The sequence below is a fragment of the Dermacentor variabilis genome, unplaced genomic scaffold (assembly GCF_050947875.1).
Source record: "Dermacentor variabilis isolate Ectoservices unplaced genomic scaffold, ASM5094787v1 scaffold_13, whole genome shotgun sequence".
Taxonomy (NCBI): domain Eukaryota; kingdom Metazoa; phylum Arthropoda; class Arachnida; order Ixodida; family Ixodidae; genus Dermacentor; species Dermacentor variabilis.
This window is the reverse complement of record NW_027460291.1, coordinates 25,068,122-25,085,698: the sequence shown is the minus strand read 5'-3', so window position 1 is coordinate 25,085,698 and position 17,577 is coordinate 25,068,122. Positions and strand designations below refer to the sequence as shown.

The 17,577-nt window shown below is 45.7% G+C and overlaps 1 protein-coding gene across 4 annotated transcripts in view; it reads right to left on the bottom strand.

The window, feature by feature from the left end:
• Positions 1-17,577, bottom strand: part of LOC142566724 (serine/threonine-protein phosphatase 2A activator-like) — a 149,486-nt gene that overhangs the window by 86,005 nt on the left and 45,904 nt on the right. For all 4 annotated transcript variants that reach the window (XM_075677583.1, XM_075677584.1, XM_075677581.1 and 1 more), the window contains one exon: positions 16,220-16,345. In XM_075677583.1, the coding sequence (XP_075533698.1) occupies positions 16,220-16,345 (126 nt within the window). The remainder of the gene's footprint in view (positions 1-16,219; positions 16,346-17,577) is intronic.

The window sequence follows — 17,577 nt, the reverse complement described above, 5'->3', positions numbered from 1 at the left end:
AGGAGGACATAAAAAGGGGAGAGGACAAGAGAAGCACTCCCCTTGTCCCCATTCTTTTTTATTTCCTTTTTTTTGCACTAAGTGGCCATAGGTTTTATGGTCTGCAATTGTTGAGTATGAACCAGCTAGCCCAACAACCAGCACTATACTGATTGTGGCAGTCATAAATAAGATGAAACCTGCAGCTTACCTTTAGAGAATGTAAATTTATTTACAGATAATGTCCAGCATTATCTCAGACAGCTTTTCATTGCTGTCTATGGACAAGAACATGTCACCCTCACAGCGGTCCAGCACATCTTATATCCTGCATTTCTTGAACAACACTATACTGACAAATGAGATCCTTGCCTAGACTAAACACTTCCCCAGTTCCTACTGCGATGCATAAAGTGCTGGAAACACATGACCCAACTTCGTTGCTGCTAGCTTAGCACGTAAAGAAACTGAGCTTTCGTATGAGCTTTCTATTCAAACACTGAACCCGGATATCATCACCATCCTACTCTATAACTTGTTTTGCCACTATCTTGTGTGGGGATGCGTGACTCTCATGCGTCTCCTGTAATCCGGCTTCGCCGCGGGCGCCAGGCCACGCGGCGGTCGTAGTGGTTGAGGCGCAGTACGAGAGAGGGCGCGAGTGTTGCGCTGCTAACGCCGCCGACAGGTGGGGTTACTTGGGCGTCGAAAGGCAAGGCGCTTCCTCTTTGGTTCGGGACAGCAAGCAGTGAGGACGTGCCGTGCCGCGCGTGCGCCGATCCATGCTTCTGCGAGACCGTCTCGCGTGGCCGCCTTCGAACGCGCCACCGTTCGCGTGACCGTACACGCGAACGACCAGGCGTTGGGATCCAGCATGGGGCAAACATATTCGCTCGCTATCCGGTCACGGTGAGTCGGACTTCCTAGATTTGTCGCGCGTCCATCGGCATGTTTTGTGGATAGCAACTCAGCTAGCAGGCATTGATCTATGAAAGGTGCAATAAATGCCCTTGCGATGGTTTGCACTACTGTGTTGTTGTTCCTTTGTCCCAAGAGCATGGGTGTGAGAACCCCACACTTGTGACGACACTGGCAAATGGCTCTCATAGTAGGCAGTTGCTAATGCCATGAACACAGTTTCAGTTTTGTACGTGACTGCAATACGTCTGCAATTTTCACATTAATTTTTCTTTGAGATAAAAGCATGTGAATACCAACAATTCGTTGCGAGCTGTAGTTCTAGCTTTGAAACATGCTGAAGGCCGGCCGAAAATTGGCATTTTCAGTTGTAGATTGTGCACCTTCAACAGATTCACTGCCACCAGGCCTCACCAAAACTTACACAGCAGCCATTGGGGTCACAACTGGGGTCAGGCATATGTGTGCTGACCAGTTAAGTTCAAATCATTTAATGAGGGCCAATTGCCGTATTTAAAAAAAAAAGGTTTCGCTCCACAGAAATGTATGAACATAGGTAAGGACTTTTGGTCGCAATCCAATTAACCCAGAAATCAAATTAACTGGAGTTGAATGAATGGAAGTCTACTGTTTATCATCCCAAGTCATGATGGGAGCTCAGGGACATAATTACTTTTTAAGTCTGTTCGATACAAGTACGGATGGCTGGGGGTAGTTGGTGACTACTGGGAAAAGAAGTATGCCACCAGGCCCACGAATCACAAAGGAACACACTGAGCCGCCAACCCAGAACAAACCAACTATTTTCTCACCAGCCTCTTGCCGCTACTGCCAGGCGTGGCGCAGCAAAACACAAAAACTATTAGTACTTGCGTGGGGGTGCTGCACTTCAGCTATTATCACATTGTAACACTGCTACTATTACCGACTGGCCCGTTAGGATTGTGAATAATCCAAAAAACGATAGCATGGCTGGATGCTGAAAACAGCACCTCAATGTACATGGACAAAGTAACTGTCTCTTCATGTTTGGGTAAAAAACATTTCGTTTTTGTTTAAACACCCAAGACGAAGATGTAGCATCGTGTGGTGGGTTTCCGTGTTGATGTTGCATCATGGATGTCATGTTGCGGTATTCTCAATGCACTTCATGGGTGCTGTTCATCATCTATGACAGAAGAAACGTCTAGGTCAAATTACTGTCCAATTTCTAAAACGCTGATGACAAGAGTGACTAAACTACTTCCATACAGTTCTGCAGGCATCAGACTTCCTATATGAGGTGAATGTGATACATAATCATTCTCTAGCAAATTTTTAAACGTATGGAAGACAATATGCAACTTAATGTACGAGGGGTCTCAAAGGCTATGAAACAGTGAAGTTTCACAGACGCATCCAGCAACTGGGCAAGACAGTGGGCAGTTACTATGCAAAACATGCAGCTACTGATCAGCAGCAGCAGAAGAATTTGCATACACTTCCTCGTGGGCATGTGGGACCCTCAGCTTGTCGATCAGCCATGCCACAACCTGAAGCCAATTTTCAAGGAGGTGCGTATACAAGGAAGACAAGTTGAAATTGCCAAGAAACAGTGGGATCTCTTGTATCAAAATGGTGTCGCATGTGGTCAGCTTCGATGCCACCAACGTAATTGCAACAATTGCAATTCTTGTCATGTCAACTCATGACAAGAAGACAAACACGGCCAAGCTTCCTGCAGCCATGCACATCATATTCATTCCACATGGTGTCACACAACGCGGTGTGCAATTGTAAGAAAAAGAAACCATTCAAAGGCATCTGTTGTATCCGGAAGGGCCAGACATCGAAGGTGACAATGCTTGAGCTACATGCTGTCCATAGCGTAGAGCACAGGAAATGCGTAAATGCAATAGTCAATGACAACACAGAAGTGTTAAAGTCAATTCTCAAGTTGAAGTTCCAGCTATCGTGGGTACTTTGCTATCTTGCTGCCATCTACCAATAACATCATTGTCTTTTCAGCACTAGGACAGCAGGCACTAGGCATTTCCAGCTTTTTCATAGCAACGCCACTATGGAAAAGAAGTCAATGCAGAAACGTGCATACATGGTAAAGTCCCTGTCTGTGCCATTTCTAGGTTTTCTAGTGATCCAGGCATTCAAAGTGGTCAGGTTTGTTGACAATGTGCCTTAACACAAAGATGCCTCAAGAAAAGGCATCCTCTGGAAAAAAGAATAAGAAACAAAGGGCTCTCTTGAGGGAAAAGCTCCCTTCAACAATGAGGTTGCTCTTTGAGGACGGACTTTTTCTGAAGCCGACAGCCTATTTGATGGCTCTCTTCTGAAAGAATACAGCGGAAGCCAGATGGAACCAGAAGCTGCAGAAGCTGGAGCAAGGAAATGTGATTCGCCGAATGATTTGCCGAGGTAACGCATCAACTTCACGATGCGCTAGTCTAGTGGTGGTCCCAAAAGCCTCTGATGATCATATATTGTGCATGGATCTCATAAAGCTAAACCTCGCAATCAGGAGAGAGCGCTCAACCATTCCCACAGTCAACGAAGTCACTGGCCTTCTGGAGATGTCACAGTATTCTCCAAGCTAACACTACACATGGTTTCTTCCTAACCAGGCTCTCAAAAGAATGGCAAGAACCTACAACATTCATCACTCCATTTGAGCACTACTGTTCCCATCAGATGTGCTATGGCATCATCTTGGCACATGAATTCTTCCAGAAGCAGATGGCATAGATTTTGGAGGGTTTGGAAGATGCTGCATGCAAGATGGAAGACATCTGACCACACTTTGGAAGAGCCCAACTTTCACCCTCAACAAAAAGTACCAGTTTTATCAAAATGAAGTTTTCTCTTTGCATGTGATGGTGTCTCCAAGAGGCATCCATCCTTATCTAAGCTAACTCTAAGCCATCAAGCAAATGAACCTGCTAAGCTGGGGTTGAGCACCTTTTGGCGATAATTGACCACCTTGGATGCTTTTTCTCCAGCACTCATCAGAACTAATGGGTGCCATGAAAGCATTCCTCAGCAAGCATGCTTCACGGTTCCACAAGCAAGACACTGCTATTATGAACTTAAAAAAGATGCTCGCCTTAGACCAGCCAAATGTCATCTGCAATAACCTACAAGTGTGTCAGCAGGTGTAAGGTCCTTTGGCTCGGAAGTGTTTTTTCTCCAAACTTTGCCCTCACACTTTGAAAAAACACCTGTTGCCTTTGCTCCTCCATCTTAAACAGCTACCGAAGCACGCTGCAGACAGAAGTAATAAGGAGCCCTGCCATTCAAAGATTCAGCGAATGCCTGCGAAGGCTGGTTGTGGATACAGACCACCCTGCCAGTTTATCACTGTTCAGTAAAATAGACCTGCATTTATTGCCTCCCCATATTGATTGCAGAAACTAAAGCTAGTGTGGTACCACTTGCAGATGACACATGTTCCTGGAAAACTTTGTCACACTACCTTGTCTCCCCGCAGAACCTGCTAGTGCATCACACTGCACAGAAACAAAGTTGCAGCCTAAACATGGCAGAGCTTCTCAGAAGCAGCAGCTCTTCAGTTGGAACGTCACAAGAAGACGGAGAGTGCCGTGCACCAGTAGCTACCATATTTATTTGCATAATGATCGCACTCGCGTAATGATCGCACCCCTGAATTTCATCGTCAAAATTAGTTTTTTTTTCCCATGTAATGATCGCACCACGAACTTGTCGCAGAGATATGTCGTGTGCAAAGTCTAGCTAATGATGATCACGCTTACCATCCGTCGAATTCTGTTGAATGCTACGTGAGCGACTCTTCAAGACATACCAAACAGTCTGCACGCACCAAACAGATTCTCAAGCAGATTCCCCATTTCATTCCTTTCATTACTTTCCGCACTTCCACGAAAAAAAAAATCTACAACCAAACTTGCCTTGGCCTTTATTATTTGTAGGCTTTATAATGGTTGTGGCAAAGAACCACAAAAAAGGCGCCGTTCGATTCCTCTCGTTTGCACTCGTGGGCAACCAACAAATCACAAGCGGCAACGATAGTAGCCACATTTACATTGATACGTTACAAGTGTACCCTATTCATACGCTGACGGTTGTAACATAGCTAAGATGTTTGCCCACCCTCAGTGGAAACGTGCCATATTAGGATTGTAGCGAAGACAAATGCTGCCAATTTTTTTTTACCAGAAAAGTGTGATCATTATGTGAGTAAATACAGTATGTTCCCCACAACACATTTCCAAAGAACTGCACCTAAGTGAGCATCTACAAGCTGTTGCAACTCGGTGTCCGAGTGGCTATTACAGTTCCGTGGCTGATGTGCCAGGTGGCGGGCGATCGAGAGGTCTGGAGCGATGTGCAAGAAACGAGAAAAAGGGTTTATCTACAAATTTACATGATGACATGTATGAGCACCAGTATGAACACCAGTACGAGCATGAGCACACCTCCACAAAACTAAAGATCCACTTTTTAAGCACTTTTTCCCATTTATCTTGCTGGGGAAATTCACTGTTCTTCTCGGCCAACCACAATTGTTAAACTGTTTTAAAAATCCCGCCCATGTGGTCGCACCATTCCACAGGACTCCATCTCCAATGTTATGCGATCGCCCCCGCATACGAGGCAACGACGTGGCAAACTGGGAACATGTCACACCATTCCCATGGAGGTCCTCGACGTTGACCCCTTCTGTTAATTAGTGGGCCATTCGTGATGGTCTGCTTGTCAAGGTCAGGTTCAGGAAGAGTACTCTTCACGGTAGTAATTGCTTCCACGAAGGGTGGCTGCTGTCGTCGCCTCGAAGTGAGTTCTTTTGTTTGCGTGTCACAGTCTATGTCAGGTCCAGTCTAGTCTAGGCCTGTCTCACCCATCAGCTCTGATGACACTGATTTAGTCGCCAGCTCCCTGGTCCTGAGAAAATGACGATGCAGTGTGACGATGCAGATGATGCTGTAATCATCGAGAAGGGATGCCAAGTATAACAATGCTAAATGCCAATCATAACAGAGCCTTGGATGAGCTCCGAGTTTGCCACGGTCTCCTTCTGAAAGGCACTCAGATGACTGTCTCAGCCACACAATGTGCCACTGATCGATATGGTGGCCAGGAAGCAGAGAAAACATAGCATCACTTGCAGCACAGTGTGAACAGTGCACATCATAGTACTGGGAAAACTCTGCTGCCCACCCTCTTCATGGCCAAGAGCCCGCCTTGGGAAGCCCCGAGTGCTCACTTGTTTATCTGAATGGGCAAGTACATTTTCGGGAAGGTTATCCCTATGTGGTCAGCAATTCTACAGCTGCACAGAGCATCATTCCAAGGCCTCAAGAATGGCACAGACTCACAACAACACTGCATTACAACAATGGGCCACTGTTCCAGTCTTACAATTCTGCCCACATCATGGCCTAATATGGCATCAAGCACAGTACAAACAGTTTAAAAGCAAGGCAAAGCCCCATGTTAAAAAAAATGATGGGTTTTTATGTGCTAAAACCACGACCTGATTATGAGGCTTGCTGTATGGGAGACTCCAAATTAATTTTGACCACCTGAGGCTCTTTAACATGCACTTAAGTCCAAGTACACTGGTGTTTTCGCATTTTGCCCTATCAAAATGCAGCCGCCGTGGCCGGGATTTGATCCCACCAGCTCGTGCGCAGCAGCCCAACACCATAGCCACTAAGCAACCACGGCTAAAGCCCCTCAAACTTTGCAAAGTAGTGACACACTTTGAAGAATGCTGCCTCCGTGCCAAGGCTGCATCGCTATTGGCCTAATAGCATCACGTGAACCCTCGCACCGGCTTCATTAGTTTACAGTCATGCTCCACCTCATTTTCACTTGAGAAGCATCAACTGACTGGCAAGGAGCACATGTTGGTGCAGTTGTTCTTCCGTGCTGTTTTGGGTTGCGAACGCCTTGAACTAACTCTTGTGGCAAGTGCGATGTTGCTTCATGGCATTTTCCATCACCATGACCTGCTGTGCTTTTGGATGCTAAAATAGTTTCAGCTAAGGCAAGAAGCTCTTCTCGGTACCATCCGGTAAGTGCAACAGGTTAAGAAGAAAAACATGGTTTCATCGAATTGGGAGGGAGAAGTTCAGACCAACATTCAACGCAACTATGCGAGGCAATTAAGTTGCAAGTCTCTCAAAGTATGGTATAAGTCAGGCTTGCGTAACTTATTGCATGCCATAATGTAGTAGATATTGCACAGTTCACTGAGCATGTTGCCATTTGTCTGCACGCTTTCACACGATTCGTACGCAACATGTACTCAGTTTATAAGAGCACTATGTGGTCTTATTTGGTGCACTTAATCATTTTGTACGCCAACAGGCTTGAATTCACAGGCATGCGAGGCTATGCAAGACAATGTGATTACGAAACTTTTAAGATTCAGCACAGTCCTTTTGAGAAAATTTGAGGCTCGAGCGTGAAAACTCATCTGAGCAAAGCAACTCACTGCCTTTTATTATTTTATTTGTACATACTGCAGTCCCATAGGAGGGCTATTGCAGGAATGGGTTAATACAGTGGTGAACAAAAAATAAAGTGAAATCAACATTGAATCTTACAGCACTTGCAACTGTATTTGTACGATAGCCAAAAAACTGGAAAATCGTTTTCTTCTATTCTAAAAGCAGCGAAACAGTGAAACGCATACACATAAAGCATAAACTAAAGCTAATTTAAGCAGTTACCCATACTGGTTTTCATAGAGAGCACTTTCTAATTCACTTATCGGGAGTAAACGAAGGCACCCGGGTAAGCAATTCCATACTTCTGTCGTGCGGGGAAAGAAGCTGCACTTGAAAGTATTTGTACAGGCATAGAAAGGGTTAAGATTAAGCTTGTGGAAGTTACGCATCCAAGAAGGCTTGGTGAAAGATATACCAGCTGTGTTCAAAGTATGATAGGACACGTCAATTATGTTGCGTAAAAATTTTAATGATCCCACGTCACATCACATCATCAATAATCTATGGTTACTTACTAGCCTTCTTTAGAGCAAATAGCTTTGTTTGCCTCATTTGTTCGTGTTTGTCGTTGGCAGTCACCCGGTGGATTTGCGATACAAGGCACCGATGAAAGGAGTGCGTGCTCTCCCAAAACAGCCAAATGACAGCATCATAGGTCTTTGAGACATACATGCTAATTCGCATGAGCTTTAAATGTGTGAAGGCTAAGATGCAGCGATGAAGCAGTCGCAAAGAAAATGTGTGGTTGGCCTCTCATTTACTGGCTGGTTTAGTGGTTTGCTCGTTCGTTTAGTCGTCCGCTCATTCATTCAACTATTAGTTCGTACAGCCACTATGTCTCGGAGATGCATTTGCTGTAATGTAATGTAATGCATTTGCATTATGTAATGAGACAACAAATGGTGCCTAAATATAATCGACTGCATCATTTCACTTACCACAGTTTCAGCTGAGTCATAGTGCGGCGATTCATTGCAGGGTCATCACTTCACTATAGTCGGATACAACTTTAGAAAAAAGGGGAGGCCCCGCCCAAATGGCCGAAGCATGACAGCCGATTGCCTATGCGACTAAAATAATCCCACTCACAAAATCGTGCTTCTGAAACGTGCACTTCTTGGTATAAATGAAGACTTTTGTATTTTGATGACTGGTTTAGTAGAGCTCTCATGTGCCACAGCACATGCCGGATCCCGGCAGAAATATAACCCTGTGCCTTCCACAACGCTGCTCGTCGTCTGCTCTTTAGCTTCATTACGCAACTGACAAAAGTAGAAAGAGGAGCTCTGCATGACTTCTGCGCTTGTTCACATGTACACGGCACATTTACTACTCCTTTTCCGAGCTTAAAATGGATCTGTTGCTATTGAACAAGTATTTATATAAAACAATGCATTTATCGCAACCATTACAAACCTGGGGCATAAATACTCGAGGCAGGAAAGGTATAAAAATGCTTAATTCATTGTTTTAAATAAATACTCTTGTTAAATAGCATAAAATTTATATATATATTTTTTTTTGTGTTCTCACAAATGTTTTCCTTCTCACTTTTTTTTTTTTTGCAAGCCTACAATATTGCCAGTTCGCGCAAGGCATTCCGTGCGAGTTTTCCGACATGGAGCCCAGCGAGGTGACATTGGAATGCGATCCTTTGTTGCCGAACGAGCCTTGTGCTGCCTTGATATTCACACCACCAAGGAACCTCAACAAGAACAAGAGTGGCAACATCCTAAACAGCGATTCCCACAACATGATCCTTCACTGCTACACGTATTGGCGTAACAGGGAGCCTGAACACAGCGTGGAGGCCACAACCAAGTTTGCCACCGTGATGCTCGGTGTCAGTGAAAGCACAGTGTTCAAGGTGAGGAGGGAGGTCAAAGCATCGCATATTTCAGGTGGCAAACTGTCGACGCTCTCACAAAAGCACCCACAAAATGCGGAAAAAAGAAGACGCAGCACGAAGCATGACAGCTTCACGTTGTGCGCGCTGAGGTGATGTGTGCACGATTTCTTTCGCTGCAACGAGATACCGACGGTCAAGAACATAACTAACGAGTTCTCAAAGCATATGGATCTCCCATCACTGAAGCGGTGTACTGTGCATCGCCTGCTTGTCGAGATCGGATTCAAGCACGAGAAGAGGAGCCGCAATTCGCTGCTTATCGACCGGGATGACATCGCTGAATGGCGGAATCGCTACCTTCGTGACGTGGAGCGCTACCGGGCGGGAGGCCGAAATATCTTTTTCTTGGACGAGACATGGGTGACAGCGGGACACACTCGGTCAATCGTGTGGACAGATACCGTGGTGCAGAAGCGCGGACACCTATACGCTCGAGCAAATGGCCTGTCGACGGGTCTGAAAAAACCTTCTGGAAAAGGCCAGCGCCTGATTGTGACGCACATCGGCAGCGAGGAAGGCTTCGAGGATGGCTGCTTAGATATATTCTGAGGCCAAAAAACAGGTGACTACCACGAAGAAATGGACGGCAATTGCTTCGAGGGATGGTTTAATGACGTTCTGCAGAAGTTGCCTGATGGCAGCGTCATTGTTTTGGACAATGCACCTTACCATTCTCGGTGAGAAGAGAAATTGCCGACGACAGCTTGGCAGAAGGACAAAATTTAGGAGTGTCTCAAAAGCAAAAACATCACTAACAGCGAAATGATGGTTAAAAAGCAGCCGCTTGAGTTGGTAGCGTCTGTAAAGCCACACTTTCTGAGCTACATCGTAGACAATGCAGCTGAAAGGGCCAGTTGCATTGTACTCAGGCTCCCACCGTACCACTGTGAATTTAATCCTATCGAGCTTGTGTGGGCAAAGGTGAAAAATGGTATCACTGCGGACAACAGAGACTTCAAGCTGTTCACAGTCGAAGACGTCTTGAGGGAAAAAATCAAGCACGTAACAGCGGAAGCCTGGAGGAAGAGCATTCACCCCGTGATGGACATGGAGACAAAGTTCAGGCTTGGTACGTCTGGAAGTGACCACATCCAGCCCATCATCATCCAACTGGGTGAAGATGACAGTGAAGAAAGCAACTCCAACTGCGAGGTGTCCGGCATTGAGCCACTCAATGAAGCATAACAGCTTCTTATTAACGAAAGAACAGCCCTTATTAAGTCTACCAAAATTTTGCCGGAGGGTTCGCAGCAGCCAAGCATTGTCCCATGACCTCTCAAATAAATAAGCAGTTCATTTGGTGACATATTCCTTTTAATGGAAGCTCAATTCTGAAAAAGCAACGTCCTGCACAGATCGTGCTCAATGTAAGTATTGGCATAAAAACGTGCTGAAATGCTGGAAAATCTGAATGCAAATACAGTTATTAACTCTGAATAACGATGGGGGGCCCAAAATGCTCATTCGGGCAGCCACTGTCCAGCTTCACACGAAAAAGCAGTAGTCAACGTGAAATTAACAGCCACTCTTAGCAGCCTGCACACCAAAGCACATTGTGCTTTGCGTGCAGTTGTGCCGCCCCTACTGTTTTTTTCCAGCCTGTTGAGATGAATAAATTCCAATGTCAGAAGGCCCAAAATACTCTATTGGGCAGCCACCTACGAGCATGACGGGCCCTGTGATGAAATAACAAGTCGTTGGGGCACGCTTGAAAGGCACCTTTAGCATCTGCACTTCAAAGCACAGCCATGTCGTAGCCATTGTAGGTGAAACAGCAGTAGTCAACGCGAAATTGACCGCCACTTTTAGCAGTTTGCATGCAAAAGCACATTCATGTGGTCGCATTCTTTATTTTGGTTATATGGCTCAGGCAAGTAATGCGGATAAGAGAACAATTATCAAACACCATTAGCTTAGTTAGGCCCACAATACTCATTCGGGCAGCTATTAATAGCAGTAGTCAAGGGCAAGCTTGAAAGGCACCATTAGCAGTCTGCACGTCAAAGCGCAGTCAAGCCGTCCACTGGTGAAACGGCAGCAATCAACGCGAAAATGACAGCCACTGTTGGCAGCTTGCACGCAAAAACACATTCATGTGGTGGCATTGCTTATTTTGGTTATCTGGCCCAGGCAAATAATGCGAATAAGAGAACAATTATCAAACATCATTAGCTTAATGAGGCCCAGAAAACTCATTAGGATAGCTATTAATAGCAGTAGTTGAGGCCACGCTTGAAAGGCACCGTTTGCAGTCTGCACATCAAATCACAGTCATGCTTCAGCCATCGTTGTATTTGTTTATCTGACCGGACAAGTACAGTCGGAACCCACGATAACGAAATACCGCAACCACGAAATCCTCGCGACAACGGAACATTTTCGTGTCCCCGGCGAACGCCCATAGGTTTCAATGCCTTTCATACCTCTCGGCAACGAAATGCAGCTGTACTGCAATCCCGCATCAATGAGGTTTGCCGGAACGAAACTCCGCATATTGCGTAAGGCTAGCACAGGCTCCAAAATGTGATCAAATGCGATTGTTTTGCATTAAAATTGCGTAAAATACCACCACATTACCCTTGTGTGGGCGTCGCCATTTTTGTTCACAAGAACAACCAAGTGCCAGAAGCGATCAGTGCGCTGGAAACACGTCATGGCCGCCACCTTGTTTGTTGATCACCCGCTCGTTTGAAGCGGCACCGTGAGCGGCATGCACGTTGCTACCGACATGTGACGATGGTGTTTGCACGCCTACCAGGCGAGATCGTTGTTCGAAACACGTGTTCATTTTGCGTTCCTCGCGACTGACGACTCGGCGAGTCCTAGGCCAATCGCGTGAGGCGAGACTGAACGCAAACTGGACGCGCGTTTCGAACAAGAATCCCCGATCGCGACAGTGCACTGCGTAATGTGCGCCTCGGTGAGAAAAATGCAGCAAAAACAAAGAAATCCACGTCCCATCTACATGGAATTGCTTATGGCGCTTGAGATGGCGGTCGCGGCATATGGAGCGTCACGCATGGGGCCACGATTGACCAATCGTCCAGGAATACGCATCCCTTGCTTCAAGAACGCTGGTTTTGGTGTCACCCGACAGGCATCGTGTGCGGATTCTACGCCGGACATAGATTTGTGCGAAAGGGACGTTATCTCGATCGTTTGCCTTCGCGTACACGAGATACGATAACTTTTGCCATCGGCACCGGCCGCGTCGGCGCCTACAGGCAACAGCATGCGCTGGAGAAATGCTGCTGCATGCGCTGTTGCTCTGCGTCCGGTGCCGAGTTACACAAAATCTCGGTAAGTGATCGCATCTCCGAAAGCAGTTGATTGAGAATTCTGCGCTACGGCAGTACTGCCACTGCTGGGCGACACATGCGGCACACTTTGTACTGTCAACAGTGCAGTTCTATATCCTCGAGCAAAGCTTGCAAAGTAGGCTAACGGAATTTGGACAGTAAAGTTTTGTTCTGCGATGCATTACCTATCTGTGCTTCTCTTTTCGCAACAACGAAATTATCGCGACAGCGAATTTTTTCGCGCTTCCCGCCGATTTCGTTATTGCAAGGTTCAACTGTAGCACCAATGTAAGCACAATTATTCACCCTGAATTAGCATTGTTTGCACTAAAAAATGCTGAGTAAAGTTGAGAGTGTTTTACTGAGGCAATTATTTAATTCACAAGCCATCGGAATAGCGATCGACGGCCAGGTTCAGACGATGACATTGGTAATAAATGGTGAAAGTTGCAAAAGCTCTCAGTGGACTGCTTTGCTGGGCTCCATTCACTGAAAAATGTTTAACGATCGAATTGCCAGGCAGGAAATGACACCCCACTGCGCAATGTTATTTGGGCTGAAAATTTGTACCAGCATATGTGATGGACAGTGAAACAGTCTGTTTACAAAAACTGCAAGCATGAAAAATGCAACAGCACAGCAAGGTGCTGTTTCACAATATGGCACCTTTTCATGTGCACTTCTGGCAAGCTGCCGCATGCACTGATGCATAAACATGAAAAGAGGTATGAGGCAAAGTTACTGTGCAACCCACATGACGCTTTTAAGAAAATGTGTCTCTAAACCTTTGTTTTCATAGGCGATCAAAATTTGTTTTGAGCAAGTTGGTTAATCACATTGCAGCAACTACACAAGCAAGGACAGAAAAGACAGCGAGTAGGCAGATTGAGAAGACGAGGTAGACCAGTGAGACAGGTTTTAAGGAGATGGAAGAGGCCAGCCCTGCAGTGTACAGGAGTTAGTGCTTTGAATGAGATTGGTTAATGAAAATGTGTAAAAAGACTTTGCTGAAAGAAAACTAGCAAAAACAAATGCTAATATAAAATATAAGGACAGAAATAAGAGTAAGCACAAACACGCATGGAAGCAGGCACATATTCACACACAAATGTGAAAACTAAGAAAATCTCAAATATAAAGAAATGAAGAAAAATTTGCGAGCGCAAGAAAACATACACACATTTACAAACAGACGTGGGTAGAGGTATTATAGGAGTGGGTTCACAAGCTGCTGTGCCTACCTTCTCGTATGTTTTTTTTTTTTTTCTTAACCGTTTCCTTAACACTGTCTTGGGAATTTTTAATTGCAACATATCATGAGAATCCAAAAGCAGAGTGAAGCTATGTTGCGGGAAACCATATCGAGCGCTGGCAACACAACTTATGCGTGACTGTGCCACAGCACGCATTCTACAGCTTGCGCGCGCGGTGAGCACTGGTGGAAAGCAATCAATTGACGGTGCTACACAACGCACGAACACCGCCACTCTGCTATCTCACTGCCGACAACGATCGTTCACGCTAAGTTGACCGCGACAAATCTTTGCGTTGGAGGCTTCTTTAGCAAATATTTTCTGTTGAGAAGCTCGTAAGTTTGTTTCATGTGCACACGCTTTACTCATTTCTCCTGAGAATGGTTTTGCTCCATCATTTCACCTCGTCCGACAAGAAACGCAGCGACACAGTACTACACGACACACCCATTGCTGACAGTAGGCACCAGACTTCGGCAAACTTTTCTCGTCATAACTTCAGTCGGGAGTGAAACAAAAAAAAAACATGGAACAGACTTGCAGGATGTGTGTTTGCAGCACTCGCCGTGGGATCCTGTTTTCAGGCAAAGCGTAGAGCAGGGTCAGCGATGCTCGCTGCAATGCTTCTTTGCCTGATCACAGCTTAGAATTAACGCACACGGCACAAATGCTGCATCGTAAGCTCGCAGTAATATTTCCAGCATGGCAGACCATCACAAATAGTTTGAGAATTCACTGTGACGAGGAGTTGATGTGCACACCCACCGCTGACAGTAGGCACCAGACTTTGGCAAACTTTTCTCATCATAACTTCACTCAAAGTGAAATTAAAAAAAAAAAAAACATGGAACAAACACGCAGGATGTGTGTTTGCAGCGGTCACTGTGGGATCCTGTTTTCAGGCAAAGCATAGCGCAGCGTCAGCGATGCTCGCTGCAGTGTTTTTTCGCCAGATCACGGCTTGGAATAAACGCATGTGGCACAAATGCCGCATTATAAGCTCGCAGTAATATTTCCGGCATGATAGACAATCACAAGCAGTTTGGGAATTCACTGTGATGAGAGGTTGACGCGCACACCTGACGCGACTTGGCCCAGTTCGAAGCCCGGGCGGCCATCTTCTCCAACAGCGGGGTCACCAGCCGTCTGGCTCATGACATCCGTCCAGAGTGCGCGCCCATTGGTGGATGCTCGTGTGCATCCGCCTCACACGAGTAAACACCCCCTTTTTTCTAAAGTTGTATCCAACTATAGTCATATCTTGCAAATGTTATTTTGGAGCGAGCACAACTGTCCTTAATATGTGCACTTTAGTGCAACTCGGTTCGCGACAAGTACGTCACTTCGTGAACAGACGAGCTAACGCACAATTAAATGTTGTTCATGATAAATCACTAACATGAAAAAATATTTTACTCAGCGTAAGCTCACTATGCTTCAGTTTGAAACTTAGTGAAGCGCTGATAGCGCGTTCCCACTTCACAAACGAATGCTAAAAAACCAATTTCATTTTCTATGTACGCAGAGTCCTGACTCGATGATCGGCTATGCGTATTTCTGATCGACTTTGAGGCATGAGAAACATAATAGCACCAGCGCCCACATCTGGGCCTTTGCGCATGCTTAGAAAATTGCCAAGCACGCACGTTGGCGGCACTATAGTGTGTTAGGCTCTAATCGAACCTTCAGGACAGCAATCGTTCATGCCTTCTGTCAGCCTTTGTGCGTCATAGCTAATATGCACCGCAAATTCACATGTTGAGGACGGCGCTGATTATTTAGGTTACCGAGAGCGCGCTAGAAGCTAGGAGGTTGGCACTCAATCGTAAACATGTTATTTACAACCATTCGCAACAAGATCTTGCAACGTGCGCTTGACAAATGTTGCATACTTAATTGTAGCACACGCAATACATTCGGAGTTGTCATGGTATGGCGTTAATGCTCGTTTAGGTATGTTTTTAAAGAACAGTCATCAAAACAGGGGAACAATGCTGCCATCACTGAATTTGTATAACCCTCCGCATGGAAATTCTATGCTGTACACGAAGTTACTCGGAGCTAGAAAGCCAATGCGAATGCTTAAAGCACACCACCTTACTATGCGTACATTCACTCTGCGAAAGGTTGTCTGCTATGCTCAAGCACGGTAGGCGGTGCCATGGTCGAGGAGAGAGTGCGAAAGAGAGGATAAACGAGGAGTGAAGGTGGAGGAGGAGAGTGTCGCTACTTTATGAAGCTTCAGGGGCTTTAACCACAGCGGGTGACCCTCTCCTCCCCCATTTTTCAGCAACCCAGTCAGACTAACATTAAATCAAGTGAGAGGCAAAACCTACTTTTGCTTTGGAGAAAGTATCTGGGTGTATCACTCACATTTTGTACTTTTTTGAGCCAAGTGCGGAAAGCAGTGTTGCCAAACCGTTGGGGTTGATCAATGGGTGGCGTCTCATGAACCCAGGTGTCCAAAGCCTCCAACACCGACAGTAGTTTTGTCGTCACCTGCACTCAAACCAGAGAAAATGGGAGTTGTCACTTCACCACAGCTTCCTCTTAAAATTTAATCCAAGGAAACAGGCCGATCAATGTTACAACCCCATCAACACAGGTGATGCCCTGTGACCTTGACTGAACCAATGGCTTAGATGCAGATTCAAGTTTGTTGGTTCTAGGCATGCCTCAAGGCAATGTGGTAAGTGGTATAGAAGCTCTTTCGTATTCCATTAGAGTATAAAACTTTGTGCGTTACTGAAACGTAGGCTTCAAAATTCGGCAGAACCTATCTTGTGATGACTGTGGATGGTAATGCATATAGCATAGAATCAATATAGCAACACAACATATTGCCAGAGCCGAAATGAGTTATGTATGAGGCATTTACAGCAGCGGGATTCCTCTTTTGCACTTCCCTAACACTTGGCACCACCTCTGTGAAGCCTGCGCATGGCCTCCAAAATGCATGTACGTGCGTGCAAACGCTTAGAAGTGCATCTTGCGGCAACCAGGCTCCTCTCTCATGCTTCTTTCTGGACATGCTGCACCATCTGGTGCCACTGCCGAGAAGTCTGCATGGTACACACCCAGTGCGTGTGTGGCACAGCCTGCTAATGCATCTGGTTGCTGTCCTTAAGGGGATACTGAGGAGAAAGGCAATTGCTTCTGCATCAGTGAATTACCTCTCTAGGACACCCAAAAACACTACTCTTACCACGATAAGACGCTTGGTAAACCAGAAAAAAGTGCAAGAATGAAAGACGGGTTGTGACGCCTCCTTGAAGTTCCCGCACCTGGTCGCTGTGACGTCATGGATTTTCATGGCATCTTCTAGGGCCAACTTAAATATATAGCAGTACAGATTGACTACATTGTGTTCTGAAGGAACCAAATAATAAACATGGCAAGTTTCGAGAACCTTTACTCAGCCAAGGCGACCCACATGCGAAAACATACTTTCGAATCCCTGACGTAACACTGACGTACCGGCGTCGGGGTTTTGGTGCGAAATTCAAATACTGATGCTTTGACCTTCATTTTCTCATCTAATTATCGAACTATTATTTTGAAATAACTGCCTGCAGGGTTCTCAAACAATGCTTTATTAGTCTCAACTGATTTATTGTTTCGCTTTAATGTCCCTTTAAGGAACCGTCGTGATGTGGATTTGATTCCGCTCAGCATCGGAAAACTTTAAGGGATCTTTTTCATCATCACAGAGCAGCACATTCCCAGTGGAT